Source organism: Aquarana catesbeiana, linkage group LG01 (genome assembly GCF_042186555.1).
Source record: "Aquarana catesbeiana isolate 2022-GZ linkage group LG01, ASM4218655v1, whole genome shotgun sequence".
In the NCBI taxonomy this organism is placed as follows: Eukaryota; Metazoa; Chordata; class Amphibia; order Anura; family Ranidae; genus Aquarana; species Aquarana catesbeiana.
The window spans coordinates 545871790-545887670 of record NC_133324.1 but is presented as its reverse complement, the minus strand read 5'-3'; the positions used below and the strand labels follow the sequence as shown (position 1 = coordinate 545887670).

Genomic DNA, 15881 nt, shown 5'->3' with positions numbered 1-15881 from the left:
CCGCCAGGGGCCATACGTGGGTTTAGAAAAAATGCCTAGCATGGCGTCACACGTCCGCCAATCAGTGGAATGTATTGTAGCTCCACCCTAACCGAACCGTACCATTTTCTATAGCCCCACATTTGAAGAATAACCCAGAATGTTGCGGTTCGGTTGTATGGGCCGCTTTCATAATGGAAACACTGAAAATAGCGTACTGTACCGAACCGCTCAGGGAAGACGAGGCATAAGTGGGCCCTGAGGACAGGGTTGATGACCACTGCTCTAACTGACACTTTTGATAGAAAGTTTGCTCTGTTAAAGAAAGTTTAAAAAATAATAGGTAAAGGAAAAACTATAAAAGAATAAAGACTAAAATAAGAAAACCAATGCAGCCACCACATTTAAGGATTGTTAAGCTGCAATATGAACATTTATTTTGCTTTTGGTTTTATATGTGCTTTATGGTTTACAACCATCCCCTCTGGATTCGGTGATACTTATTGTACACTTTTACAGAAGTTGGGCCAGAGGTATTTATTTATTTCAGGTACTTGTATAGCGCTGTCAATTTACGCAGCTCTTTACATATACATTGTACATCGGTCCCTACCCTCAAGGAGCTTACAACCTAAGGTCCCTAACACACATTCATACATATACTTGGGCCAATTTAAACAGGGTCTGATTAACCTACCAGCATGTCTTTAGAGTGTGGGAGGACATCTGAGTACCCGGAGGAAACCCGCACAGGGAGGACATGCAAACTCCAGGCAGATGTTGTCATAGTTGGGATTTAAACCAGCGATCCTCTTTTTTGCTGCTATGGGCCTTTTGCTTCTTATTTTAGATAGATAAAGCCTTTCACTTCCTTCTAGGTAACTGTTATTTACCAGCAAAAATGTGATTAACTATGGTAACTTTTCTGGACATCACACAATTGATACAATCAGTTTTGTAGTACAGTATTTTAGTATGTGGTTAAATATATTAACTTTATTTTCTTTTTTCCATTCAGGAAAACGAAAAATCGCCAAGTCAGAACAGGAAAGCCAAAGATGCTACATCAGATAGTGGAAAAGGTGTGTTTTTTTTTTTTTTTTTTTTTATTTTATTTTTTTTTAGGTATACAAGTCACGGAATGTGACAGGATAGCATAATTTGTTTTATGAATTTATACTGTACCAATGTAAAATTTTTCTAAGATGTGATTTGTTGGGTATACAGTAGGGCCGCTTTACACCTGCTTGCACTGCTTTGCAGTAGGGTGCGTACATTCTTCAAGGCATGTACCACTTTGCAGGCATTTTAAATGGCCCCCCAATATACTAATTCAGTAGTGGTCAACATAACTACACTGCAGCGCACTACAACAGTAGTACACTGTGGCAAAAAAAAGGTACATGTTTGTTTTTGTCTGCATTTTCCGTGGCAACTCATTGAGGCTGCATTCACACCTGAGCGTTTTGTAGCTTGAAGCTACAAAACGCTGGAGGGGAAAAAAATCAATTATTCTCTATGGAGATAGATGGTTCCACTCCAAAACGCCTGAAGCTCAAACAAGTTCTGGGCCCTTTTTTGTCGCGTGAATCGGGCAGATTTGGGCGTTTTTCTGGGGTAAAAAACGCCACAAAATTGCGGTAAAAACCGCCGCCAAAATTGTGCGATTTTCTGCCTGAAAACGCCAAGCTTAGGTGTGAATGGGGCTTGATCTGAGGTACTGGACTGTACCAAACTGGTTGTTTTTTTTTTTTTATCCCTTTTGTTGCATATAGCAGAACTAGAAGATATTGTAAGCAGTGTATGTAATTCCCTCTTACAATAAATTCTTCTTTTTTGCTCAATTTTGGTTGGTTAAATACAGTGTCTTGCAAAAGTATTCACCCCTCTTGGTATCTTTCGTGTGTTTTTTTTTTTTTTTTTTTTTTTTTTTTTTTTTTTTGCCTCACAACCTGGAATTAACATGGATTGTTTGAGGATTTGCATCATTTTAATTTACAGAACATGCCCACAACTTTGAAGATTTTTTTTTTTTTTTTATTGTGAAGCAAACAAATAAGACAAAATAACAGAAAAAGTAAATGTGCATAACTATTCACCCCCCTAAAGTCAATACTTTGTAGAGCCGTCTTTTGCAGCTATCACAGCTCCAAGTCGCTCTGGATAAATCTCCTATGTGCTTGCCACATCTTACCACTGGTATTTTTGCCCATTCCTCCTTGCAAAACTGCTCCAGTTCCTTCAAGTTGGATGGTTTGCGCTTGTGAACCACAATCTTTAAGTCTGACCACAGGTTTCCTATTGGATTGAAGTCTGGGCTTTGACTAGGCCATTCCAACACATTTACATTTTTCCGCTTAAACCATTCAAGTGTTGCTTTAGCAGTGTGTTTGGGGTCATTGTCCTGCTAGAATGTGAAGCTCCATCCTAGCCTCAAATCACACACAGAGTGGTACAGGTTTTGCTCAAGAATATCCCTGTATTTAGCACCATCCATCTTTCCCTCAACTCTGACCAGTTTCCTAGTCCCGGCTGCTGAAAAACATCCCCACAGTATGATGCTGCCACCACCATGTTTCACTGTGGGGATGGTGTTCTTTAGGTGATGTGATGTGTTGGGTTTGCACCAGACATTTTCTTTGATTGCCAAAAAGTTAAATTTTAGTCTCCTCAGACCAGAGCACCTTCCTCTATACATTTTGGGATTCTCCCACATGCCTTTTCGCACTCTCAAAACGTGCCATTTTGTTTTTTGTTGAAAGTAATGGCTTTCTTCTGGCCACTCTGCCATTAAAAAAACATTGAACTAAAGGCTGTAATGTAACAAAATGGGTAAAAAGCCAAGGGGGTGAATACTTTTTCAAGGCACTGTATATGAAGGTGTATTGTTATATGACATCTGTTAAGTGAAAAACAAATACTGGTTGATCCTACCAAAAATCCAGTCCTTTCCTATGCACTCTGCAGTGTGGTCCTAAACTTTAGTCCTGTCCAATTCTCTGCTATAAGCTACAGAACACCCCTATGTTAAGGAGATGGAGAAGGGGAAGTGTTGTGTAGTAGTATTTTCTGTCCTATGGTGACCACGTTGCTCCTCTGTAGTTACAGTACACTGGGTGATCATTGTCACCAGTGTATTACTGGCAGGATCACCAGGTAAAAAAGCCACTACATCTAACAACTGATAAGCTGTCATACAGTGCATTCAGAAAGTATTTACAGCGCTACACTTTTTCCACATTTTGTTATGTTACAGCCTTATTTCAAAATGGATTAAATTCATTATTTTCCTCCAAAATTCTACAAATACCCCATAATGACAACATGAAATAAGTTTGTTTGACATCTCTGCAAATTTATTAAAATTAAAAAACGAAAAAAAAATCACATGTACATAAGTATTTACAGTCTTTGCTCAATACTTTTGTTGATGCACCTTTGGCACCAATTGCAGCCTCAAGCCTTTTTGAGAATGATGCTACAAGCTTGACACACCTATTTTGGGGTAGTTTCTGCTGTCCCGTAGCCACTAATTTGTTATCTTGGCTGTGTGCTTAGGGTCCTATTGGAAGATTACCTTTGCCCCAGTCTGAGGTCCAGAGCGCTTTGGAGCAGGTTTTCATCAAGGATGTCTCTGCACATTTCTGCATTCATCTTTCCCTCAAACCTGACTGGTCTCCCAGTCCCTGCCACTAAAAAATATCCCCACAACATGATGCAGCCACTACCGTGCTTCACTGTAGGAATGGTATTGGCCAGGTGATGAGCAGTGCCTGGTTTCCTCCAGACATGCTTGCCTTTCAGGCCTATTGCACAAAGGGGGTTGTGTAATAGGAAAGTGTGCATCTGCCATTTTTTCAATGAATATATCTGGATTTTCTCCCTCTGATTTTCCTCGGAGTACAATAATATGCATATTCTCCCATCAAAGATGCTTATCAGCTCTTTGGTACCAAAAATAATCCTTTCAGCTGCCAACAATCTGGTGGGAATGTGAAAAAGCATCTTCTAAGGGAAAGTCTGTTTGTTGCCTCAGATATTCTTCAGGTTCTGATGGGTGAGGCGTATGTCCACTTTAATGTCCTTAATCTTCCCTGTAGGGCAGGCATGTCCAAAGTCCGGCCCGCGGTCCAATCGCGGCCTGCGTTCCGGTTTCGGATGGCCCACCTGGTAATTTTGACATATATATATATATATATATATATATATATATATATATATATATATATATATATATATATATATATATATCTTTTGTGACCCCCAACGAATCCCCAAGCGCCGGGGGGCCACAAAAGATAGATATGCTGGCTGCCTTGGAGGGGGCAGGACGAGTGCAGTGCATACAGGAGAGGAGTATTTCCTGTTTACATGGTGTCCTGTGTATAAGGAAGTCCCGTCTCCTGCGCTGCCATTGGACAAATGTTTTGTCCATCATAGGAGGCGGGACTTTCAATTAAAGAGGCCGCCGATAACAGGAGTTTCTCCTGTATGTCTAGGAAAATGAAATTAATAATGCGCCAACCAAAACAAAATGAAAAGAGCTGCCAACACAACAATCAGACTAATTGTGATAAAAGTATAAAGTAAATAAGTGTGGCGCTAAATAATAACTGTGCGTTATTGGGCAAAGCCTGACAGAATGGATATCCGTGAGGACAGCAGCCCAATAAAGTGCATTTATTGAAACACCAAATTAGTCGTGTATAATAATAGTGGGGGTAAAGTGTGTGAAAGAATTGTGTCAATAAGATACTCAAAACGGTCCTGTATACGCTGGTAACCAGTAATAACAGGATCGGATCACCATAGGGTAGTGATGGGAAAAATATATAAGGGGTAGTTAATCCCTATAAATCCCAAATTACTTTGTAAACATGTATGTCTGTTGGCGCTCGTCCCGCCCCCTCCCTGTCTCCTCCAAAGCTGCAGATGGACATGAATCAGGCTGCACTGATGGCAATGGGGAGTCTGCATTCATGTCAATATGCTGCATTCATGGCAATGGGGTGGGGGCTGCATTCATGGCAATGGGGTGGGGACTGCATTCATGGCAATGGGGTGGGGACTGCATTGATGGGCACTGACCCTTATTTTGTTTCACAGTTCTTCATTTAAAATTTTCTGAAACTTCCTTTTTAAAGTTAAGGTGCGTGTTATAAGCCGATAAATACGGTATATCCAAATAACACGCCCAAGCTCATCTATTCACCACACACAGCACAAAGGCAAGTGAATTCTTGTTGGGCAGTGTATTAGTGCTCGGACAAACACACTTAGACCGAATTTTAATGTTTTAAAGAATGTCAGGCAAAATGGTCGGCCCTTAAGCATGTTCACTTCATCAAATCTGGCCCTCTTTGAAAAAAGTTTGGACACCCCTGCTGTAGGGGATGCATTGCTGGTAGTAATAGTTGCAAGGATCTGAGGTTTGTCCCATATCTATGGGCATTCTTGTAGATGACAGTGGAGCTGTGTTCAAGTGTGGCCATCCATTACGGCAGTAGCCATGCCCCCCATCCTGACATAAAATGTCATGACGTGGGGTTGATTATTCAGTGCCTCTACTCCAGATGCCCATTTTAGTTTTGATACTTGCCCACTAATATGACATATTAAAATGCTTAACCTGTGCCAACTATTTGGTACTTCTTTTTGTTAAATTTAAGACATTACACTATATGTTGCTTTTTATTTTATTGTGTTTTATTGGCAAAAATGTTTGTAGATGATCACTCTGAGTTGTCAAATGTGCAGTATGCTTTTGGAGAATATAACTCTATTCTGACATGACTACAGTGATAAGCTGTTGTGACTAGTCTTGGTCCACCAACCTTTTTTCATAGGTACTGAATGAGGTTTGATTTGTAATTTTATAACTTGAAAAGGTCTTTCATCTCCAAATTAGTATATGGTTTTCTTAGTTGCCAGCTTGTTATTTTTAATCTTTTTCCTGGATCCGTGGTGGTGTATGTACTGTGTAGGTCAAATATCTGATCATTTAAATATGCAAGCCTTCATGAATGTCTCAGTCAATTGTGTTTCCAGTGTAGAATGGTTCAGCATAGTGATCTGCTTGGAGAATTATTGTTGCTTTATAAATATGCCCCTTAACATTGAGTTCTTTGCTACTGTTCTATAGCAGAATTTCTTAGTTTTGTCTTAGAGGTTGCATGGTTCTGAAAGCTAATTTCATCTTTCCTCTTGCAGATGGTCTTGCATACTCTGCCCTACTTAAGAATGAACTTTTAGGAGCTGGAATTGAGAAGGTTCAGGACCCCCAAACTGAAGATCGTCGGTTGCAGCCTTCTACACCAGAGAAGAAGAGCCTTTTCACAGTAAACATTTTATATACTAAATATTACTTTAAAGTAGACTTGAGACCTGTGACCACCATTTAAAATTTTTTGTGATTCTATGTGTCTATGCGCACATAGGCTTTTAGGAGCATAGGTGTATTGAAGCTGTAAAAAAAACACCCAGGGCCAGCACATTCTGGAAAAGCAATGTTTTGACAGAATTAACGCTGACCGCTCCTAAACGCTACCAAACGCTGCTAAACGCCAATGTCCCGTGTTTAAAAGTTGTGCTTGTTTTGTTTTTCTTTGATGCGGAGACTGCCAGTGTCATTTACAACCAGTGATTAGCTGTTTTGTTAAGAAGCGGACGGGAAGCTGGCCGTCGCGTCCTTCACAACGGAGGAGTCAGCTGTCAGCGGGCTTCCCCACTGACAGCTTGTCCCCACTTTGAAAATGGATGAGTTGTCATCATCGTTGGATACAGAATATTTCATTGATCCCGAGGGAAATTGGGATGCGGGTAGATTCCGATAAGCCCCCTGCCCACAGACCCTCACAACCACCGCCCAGGGTTGTGGGGAAGAGGCCCTTGTTCCCATCAATATGGGAACAAGGTGCTATGGGGTGAGCAGACATTTTTGTATTGCCAGCAATGTGTGTTGTTGTTTTTTTTTTCATTCCGCTATCGGTGAGGAAGACAGCTGATGACTCATCGGTTGTTAAGGACGTGACGGGCAGCTTCCTGGCCTGCTCCTTAACAATCAGCTATTCACTGGTTAAGGATGCCAGCGGCCCCGCTCCTTAACGCTGCAGCTACTAAACATAGCTTGCACACTAGGCTAAATGCTGGCAAAAATTAAAATAGTGATATAAAAAGGAAACTGCGCTGGCCCAAAAATAAAAATGTATAAACAATATAACTGGTGGCAGCTAACACACAGACAAACCAAGTCACAACAGATATATATAAAATAAGTGCAGCGCTAAACCATAACCGAAAAACATGTAAACACCAAAAAATAACACTATAATATAGTAACTGATAATGAAGTGAATCAACACAGAAACCACTGAAGTAAGTATAAATGCCTATAATATCATATACTAAACTCTGTAACCAGAGTCCATGAACACAGAGTCCATTGGACACTCTTACCGGATGTTGTGGGACATATCTGCCGTATAGCAGTACGTCTGTCAGAGCCTGTGGAGGTAGCCTCCCGTGAAATCCAACAAGTTATCCCTTCGGTCCCGATCTCGGATAGGCAGGGTTTGTCCCTTGGGTCACGGTCACAGATGGCGACTGTCCCCTCACTCACACACTCTCCAGCTCCAGGCGGGTTCAAGAGGTCAGAGGCAATCGAATAATAGATGAAATCATGGAGAAAAAAGAAAAAAGGGGCTCCACATGGCGTAGGTCAAAAAGTAAAAGGATTTTATTGGATAAAAAAACCTTACAAGATAAAGTGATCACTGGATAAAATAATGGCAACGTGGGAAGCAAACGACCTACGCGTTTCAACTTAGAAGCCTTCAACTGGGGCAGTTGGGGGGGGTGCCCGGCGGTCTCGATCAGAGTATGAACAGACGATCTGTTATCTTCCCTGCACAGTCCCCACCCCCCTTCAGTTAGAACACAAACTAAGACACACTTAACCCCTTCACTGCCCCCTAGTGTTAACCTCCTCACTGCCAGTGACCTTTTTACAGTTATGCATTTTTAATTGCACTGATCGCTGTATTAATGCCAAAGGTCCCAAAAATGTGTCAAAATTGTCTGTGTCCACCATAATGTTGCAGTCACAATAAAAATCGCAGATCGCCACCATTACTAATAAAAAAAAAAAAAAAAAATTAATAATAAAAATGCTATAAATCTATCCCCTATTTTGTAGACACTATAACTTTTGCGCAAACCAATCAATATACGCTTATTGTGTTTTTTTTTTTGTTTTTTGTAGAAGAATACATATTGGCCTAAACTGAGGGAAAAAAAATTTTATATATATTTTTGGGGGATATTTATTATAGCAAAAAGTAAAAAATAATGCGTTTTTTTTCAAAATTTTTGCTCTTTTTTTTGTTTATTGCACAAAAAATAAAAACCGCAGAGGTGATCAAATGCCACCAAAGGAAAGCTCTATCTGTGGGGGAAAAAAAGGACGTCAATTTTGTTTGGGTGCAAAGTTGCACGATCGCGCAATTGTCAGTTAAAGCGACGCAGTGCCGAAACGCAAAAAGTGCTCTGGTCAGGAAGGGGGTAAAATCTTCCGGGGCTGAAGCGGGTAAAACACCTTTGGCACCAATTACAGCCTCGAGTCACACCTATTTTTGGGCAGTTTCTCCCATTGTTCTTTGCAGGACCTCTCAAACTCCATCTGACTGGATGGGAGCAACAATGTACAGCCATTTTTGGATCTCTCCAGAGGTGTTCAAACGGGTTCAAGTCTGGGCTCTGGCTTGGACAGTCAGGGACATTCGGAATTGTCCCACAGCCACTCCTTTGTTATCTTGGCTGTGTGCTTAGGGTCGTTGTCCTGTTGGCAGAGGAGCCATTGCCCCAGTCTGAGGTCCAGAGCGCTCTGGAGCAGGTTTTCATCAAAGATGTCTCTGTACGTTGCTGCATTCATCTTTCCCTTGATCCTGACTAGTCTCCCAAATCCTGTCGCTGAAAAACCTCCCCACTGCATGATACTGCCACCACCATGGTTCAATGAAGTGATGATGGTATTGGCCAGGTGATAAGCGTTGCCTGGTTTCCTCCAGACATGGCGCTTGCCATTCAGGCCAAAGAGTTCAATCTTTCACCAGACCATAGAATTTTGTTTCTCATGATCTGAGAGTCCTTCAAGTGCCTTTTGGCAAACTCCAGGCGGGCTGTCGTGTGACTTTTACTGAGGAATGGCTTCTGTCTGGCCACTCTACCATACAGGCCTGACTGGTTGCAGAGATGGTTGTTCTTCTGCAAGGTTCTCCTCTCTCCCCAGAGAAATGCTGGAGCTCTGTCAGAGTCACCATCTGGTTCTTGGTCACTTCCCTGACTAAGGCCCTTCTCCCTCGATCGCTCAGTTTGGGCAGGCGGCTTGCTCTAGGAAGAATCCTAGTGGTTCCAACTTCCTCATTTTATGGATGATGGAGGCCACTGTGCTCATTGGGACCTTCAATGCTGCAGAAATGTTTCTGTACCCTTCCCCAGATCTGTGCCTCGATACAATCCTGTTTCGGAGGTCTACAGACAATTCCTTGGACTTCAGGGCTTGGTTTGTGCTCTTACATGCACTGTTCACCGTGGGACCTTTATACAGACAGGTGTGTGCCTTTCCAAATCATGTCCAATCAAGTTTTAGAAACATCTCAAGGATGATCAGTGAAAACAGGATGCACCTGAGCTCAATTTTGAGTGTCATGGGAAAGATTGTGAATGCTTGTGTACATGTGATTTTTTTTTTTTTCTTTTTTTTTTTCTTTTTATAAATTTGCAAAGATTTCAAACAAACTTCTTTCGCGTTGTCATTATGGGGTATTGTTTGTAGAATCTTGAGGAAATTAATGAATTTAATCCATTTTGGAATAAGGCTGTAACATAACACAATGTGGAAAAAGTAAAGTGCTATGAATACTTTCTGGATGCACTGTATATCCTTTGATGAAAAGGCATACCGTAGTCAAAGTACCCGCTTGCCATATTAATAGAGATCCTCTCAAGACCTGCCAATTAGATACAGGGGGTCCCCTAGTTACAAACATCCGACTTACAAACGACTCCTACTTACAAACGGAGGGAGACAACAGGAAGTGAGAGGAAATCTACCCCTAGGAATGGAAATTCACTCCTGTAAGAGCTATTATGGGGAAAAGGTACCTCCACTGATGCTTTATCACCAAGGCTTGCTTCCACAACAACCCAAAATTTTCAAAATCCAATTGTCATTGGGACAGAAAGTGAGGTGAAATCTTCTGAACAAGGGCACACACAGCAGAACAAATGTTACAGGGGTGTTAACCCTTCCCTATGCTATCCAAAAAGCTTAAAAATATTTTTTTTGGCTGGAGCTACACTTAAAAAATGTACCTGTTCCGACTTACAAACAGATTCAACTTAAGAACAAACTTACAGTCCCTAACTTGTTTGTAACCCGGGGACCCCCTGTATATGGATTACATGCAGTTATGAAGCACCATGAGTCCCAAACTCGCTCATAGAACAGAAGTGTATTATTTAACCGAGCCGTAAGCACTTCCATGAGTTTACATAGTAGGTGAGGTTGAAAAAAGACACAAGTCCATCAAGTCCAACCTATGTGTGTGATTATGTGTCAGAGAGTGGAGCTCGAGTATGAAAGGCCCATGTACCTGCTGCTAATGAGATGTAATCAAACATATTGCGGCTGTTAAAACACGTGAGGTCAATCTTTTAGCATTCTTGAGGCTCGGTTCACACCTTTGCATTTTTTGGTGCTTTTTGCAGAAACGCACTATAATTAAGTTAACATGGTTTCCTATGGGACACATTCAACATTCATATCTATGCTTTTTTTTTTTTTTTTTTTTTTTTTTTTTTTGCCACTGTTTTTTTGAAAGGGTCAGGGACTATTTTTAAATGCAAAACTATGCTTTTTTTTTGGTTCATTGGAGAAGCTACAGAAAAGCATGTAGTTGAATTAAAAACAAAGCTACTAGTGTTTGCTAGGCTTTAGGCATATTAGGTAGTAGCAAACCAAGCAAGAATGTGGCTGAATCAAGCTCAACATGTATCTATAAAAGATCTTTTACTATTAGCCAAAAGGGACATATCCTTGAACAGGTCCAATATTTATGAAATGTGCCTGAGTGTTGCCGAAGTCTCCTCCAGCAGTGGGCAATGCAGAGACTTCTAACATCCATCACCACCCTCTGCAGCAGAATCTGACACTGAGATGCCTAATATCTTTGAGATGCCTCAAAAGTTCTACTAGTCAATGGATGCAGAGTCAGTCCCTTCTTTAGGTAAGACCCCAATAGCTGAATTTCAGTTAGCAACTGTTTCACTGAAAGAGAAACTATCCTAATTGGAGCTGTGCCTTCCACTTTAAAATTAGAGGTTTCCACCATTATTGCTCATAGATCAAAATATTCGACCGGGGTTTCCCTAATCATCCTCCATGCCATGATTTTATCTGCAAAGATTGAAAACCTCCTGAAAAACAGTTCCTTGTTCCTAAACGGTTCATAGTGCTCTATCACTTTGTGTAGATTTTGCAACAAAATGCTCTTCTGCTCTAGTAGTCAGCCACCTGTGTTATTGTGCTACCAAAGTTCTGACTGTTCCTTTAGATCAAGCTCCATCTCTTACAGATCCTACTGACAAAAAGTTGGATGCAATTTCTTGATCAATCTACTCTGCAGTTAGATCTGTCATTAAACCTATGCCCACCTCCACACTCATTGGCAGACTTCAGATGACTGGTCCAAATCCCTAAGCAAGGAATGGGTGGCTGCTGATGTTGACGCTCAATTTTTTTTCAATTGCATTGACCAGATGATCATCCTGATAATGTTTGTGTGCTAGCAAGGAATGCTAACCGATTTATGTTTCGGGTTAACCATTTTACCTGGCCAGATCACTTGAGCACTCCAGCTTACAGCAGAACTAAAAATAAATAAATAAATAATTGTGAAAAGACAGGCCCTTTGGCACATACGCAGCTCTGTTTACGTTTCTGGCACAGTGCAAGGGTGCCGGGATGAATGACTCCCGGGCCGGCCAATCAAAGCAGCCAAAGACAGGTACCCGGAGGAAGCTAGAGAGAAGATGCCAGTGAGGGATCTCGCAGGCATCTGGCCATTGGAGTCAGAGGTAAGGATTTGTGCCTTTTTAGCCTTAATGTACACGGGATGTTTTACAACCTCTCCTGAACGTTTAAACTTGACAGATAGTAACTGACGTTTAAAAATGTTAGTTTTGCTGCGTTTACATGCCACATTTGCGTTTTAGAACCTTTTTTTTTTTTTTTCCAAATAGTCAAAAATTAAAAGCTCCTGTAAACGAAACGCACCTAAACACGAGTTAACGAATTTGCACTCGTTTACAATTCCAGGGGAATTTCTTCACCTTGCACCCTCTCCCACTTGAACATGTAGGATTGTTTACCTTGATCTTGTATGGAAAAAGCATTTAACCACTTTCCCACCGGCTCATGCCGATATACTTTGGCAAAGTGGCATGGGTGTGCAAAACAACGTACCCGCATATGTATGTAGAATACATATTGGCCTTAACTGTGGGAGAAATTTTGGGTTGTCATCCGCAGCGCGCTGTGGGAGCATGCCCACGGGTCCCGCAGACTCTATGTCCGCCGGTGGCCCGCGATTGTGGCATGGAGAGGCAGAACGGGGAGATGCCTATGTAAACAAGGCATTTCCCTGTTCTGCCTAGCAACATGACAGGGATCTACTGCTCCTAGTGATCGGGAGCAGTGATCTCTGTCATGTTCTAGTGAGCCCATCCCTCCTTCAGTTAGAACATCCTGAGGGAACACAGTTAACCCCTTGATCACCCCTAGTGTTTAACCCCTTCCCTGCCAGTGACATTTACACAGTAATCAGTGCATGTTTATAGCACTGATCGCTGTATAAATTCCAATGGTCCCAAAATAGTGTCAAAAGTGTCCGATCTGTCCTCCGCAATGTCGCAGTCACGATAAAAATCGCAGATCGCCGCCATTACGAATTTAAAAAAAAAAATGTATAAAAATGTCATAAATCTATCCCCTATTTTGTAGACGCGGTAACTTTTGTTCAAATCCATATACGCTTATTGTGTTTTTGGTTTTTTTTTTTTTGTTTGTTTTTTTTTTTTTGTTTTTTTTTACCAAAAATATGTAGAATACATATTGGCCTTAACTGTGGGAGAAATTTTGGGTTGTTATATATTTTTGGGGGATATTTATTATAGCTTGGTCAGGAAGGGGGTAAATCCTTCCGGGGCTGAAGTGGTTAATATCTGGTATATATCTGAAAGAAAAAGGTCTTACATGAGGGACCATCCAGAATTGTTCTCTCAAAGGGGGTCAAGGGGGAGAATTGTAAAGTGGTGGGGTGATGGTCTGGGTGTAATGGCGGATCAGTAATTACCCATAAAACGCCTGACGGGGAATCTGTTCTGAAGTTCAGCAAACAATAAAAGTTCACTGGTTCTGGGATCAACCAGATGTCTAAAGGGAAATAATTTCCGTGTCGCTCAATAGCATTACATTGGAAATGTATGGCTATTGGGCACTCTAGATTTATATAGGAAAGCAGTTAACAATGATGCCTCAGAATCAGAAAACCCCCCCCCCCCGAAAGAATAATTATTTTAAGTGCATAGTAAAAGTACAGCAAGTAGAGTACGGATTACCTTTGTAGGAGCTAATGGGTCAATTAGGCCCATAAACAGATTTCAATGGAGGGACGAATACTAGTAGTCGTGACTGACCTTACACATTGTACAAGGTACAACCAAATGGTTGTACAATGCCAAAATATATGCATAAAATCCGCCTTGGAGAGGTGCATCTCCAACAGTTTGATTGTGTGGGAAAAATTCTTGCCAATTTAGCAGGAGTAAAAAAAATTCTGTGGCGAAATTTATTTTGTATGAGGTGATCTCGTGCTGACACATAGTTACATAGTCAGGTTGACACAAGTTCATCTAGTTGAACCAATAAAAAAAACACAAACCATACAATCCCTTATACACAATCCTATACCCACAGTTGATTCAGAGGAGGGTGAAAAACCACAGCAAAGCATAATCCAATTTGTTACAGCAGGGGGAAAAAAAATTCCTTCCTGATCCCCCGAGAGGCAATCCTATTACCTGGCTCAGCTTTACCTATAAATGTTAGTATCCAGTTATATTATGTACATTTAAGAAAGAATCTACTGAGCTGGCCAGAACCACCTCTGGAGAGTCTATTCCACATTTTCACAGTTATTACTGAAACTGGCACCAATCTAGAAAAGGAAGGTCCCACAGCTCATCCCAATCATCACCATCTAATTGTGGAAAATCATTCAACCATGCATTGTGGCAAGATGAAAGAACCTTAGCTGTATCTAAGAATAATGAGCTGTTCATATATAGTGGATAGGACTTTGGTTAGGTCTCTGAATAAAGTTTCTAGGTCACTAACCTTCATGCTCAGACTAGAGGAGCCAAGCTGAGTATAAAAGCCTTGTCTAAACTGGAGGTATCTAAATAGATGAGTTAGGGAGCTGATATTGACATTTTAATGCATCAAATGGTAGGAACACCACATTTCCCACCACCAATCCAACTGAATATGGATGTAACTTTGAGCTTTGTCTATGGGGCCAAAATTGTGCTGGAATCGCTCTAAAGTAGTAGAGGTACCTTTTTCTAAAATTGCACCATGCTATATTGCATTGATGTGAATGGGCACTATTGAAAACAATGTGGTTTTAAATGATGTTATTCTGTGTGACTGAAGTTGCATCTGAAATCGCATTAATGTGAATGGAGCCTGGAAGGAAACTTTTGTTATCAGAAATATGCAGGGCTCCTTTTGTTGGTCTCTACATCCAATTTATTGCAGATTGCTGTTCTGATCCAGTGGTTTTAAAGCTGGTGGGTCCACTCACAAAAATCTGAATCTAGAGCAGGCATCTAGAGTTACTGCAGTTCATATGCTTATTCCAATAGTGAAGCCCAAATGATGGATAGGGCTGACGTTGTAATTATAAAGTAAACCACTCATCATAACACCAATTCAAGTTTCTAGAGTCCCCGGTTGTTCTGCGAGAAAACAAAGCTGGCGTGGAGCCATCTGGAGGCTTCTGCTTGTTGCTGTAAATGCCAGTTTTGATTTCTGTTGGTAGCCTCAAGTTGCATATTTACATCCGTTATGAGAAAATCATGGAGGCTGTCATTGCTGAACTTGACTTTTGGGAATGCTTGTTCCCTGGCTGTCATACTAAGGCATTGACTTCACTGTTTCTAGAGTTGTTCATCTAGAGCAGGGGTCTCAAACTGGCGGCCCTCCAGCTGTTGCGGAACTACAAGTCCCATAATGCCTCGGCCTATGCTTGTAACTTTCAGGCTTGCAAAGCCTCATGGGAATTGTAGTTCTGCAACAGCTGGAGGGCCGCCAGTTTGAGACCCATGATCTAGAGCAAACATATAGATGATAACAAATTCTGACACATTTACAGAATGCATAGTTGGCAATTTATTTGGTAGTAATTGCAACATTTTTTTTTTTAAATGCCAATGACAACTGCAAAGAGGGAGTGAGAGCCACATGTGACCAAAACTATACCAGTATGGCATGCCTATTGGTTCACTAAGTTCACTTTAAACAGCAGCAGCAGTGCAAATTTTATGTCAATGGTGAAATGCTTTCGAACATCATTTGCTTTTTAGATGTTTAGACTTCTCTGACTGTTACACTGGCACATTATTTTCTACAATTATTGTCCAACGGTTTTTTGAAGTGGTTTAATGGCAGGTTCTTTACCTTATTGCATTCTATGCAGTAAGGTAAAAAACCTGCATGCAGCTTCCCCCACAGCCCCCCAAATACTTGCTTGATCATAATCCAGCAATGTGCATGAGAGCTG

The 15881-nt window shown here is 41.1% G+C and overlaps 1 protein-coding gene across 2 annotated transcripts in view; it reads left to right on the top strand.

Moving 5' to 3' along the window:
• The window catches only part of FZR1 (fizzy and cell division cycle 20 related 1), a 116293-nt gene that overhangs the window by 43775 nt on the left and 56637 nt on the right, over positions 1-15881 (top strand). For both annotated transcript variants that reach the window (XM_073595275.1, XM_073595271.1), the window contains exons 4-5: positions 998-1061; positions 6190-6317. In XM_073595275.1, coding sequence (XP_073451376.1) covers positions 998-1061; positions 6190-6317 — 192 coding nt within the window. The remainder of the gene's footprint in view (positions 1-997; positions 1062-6189; positions 6318-15881) is intronic.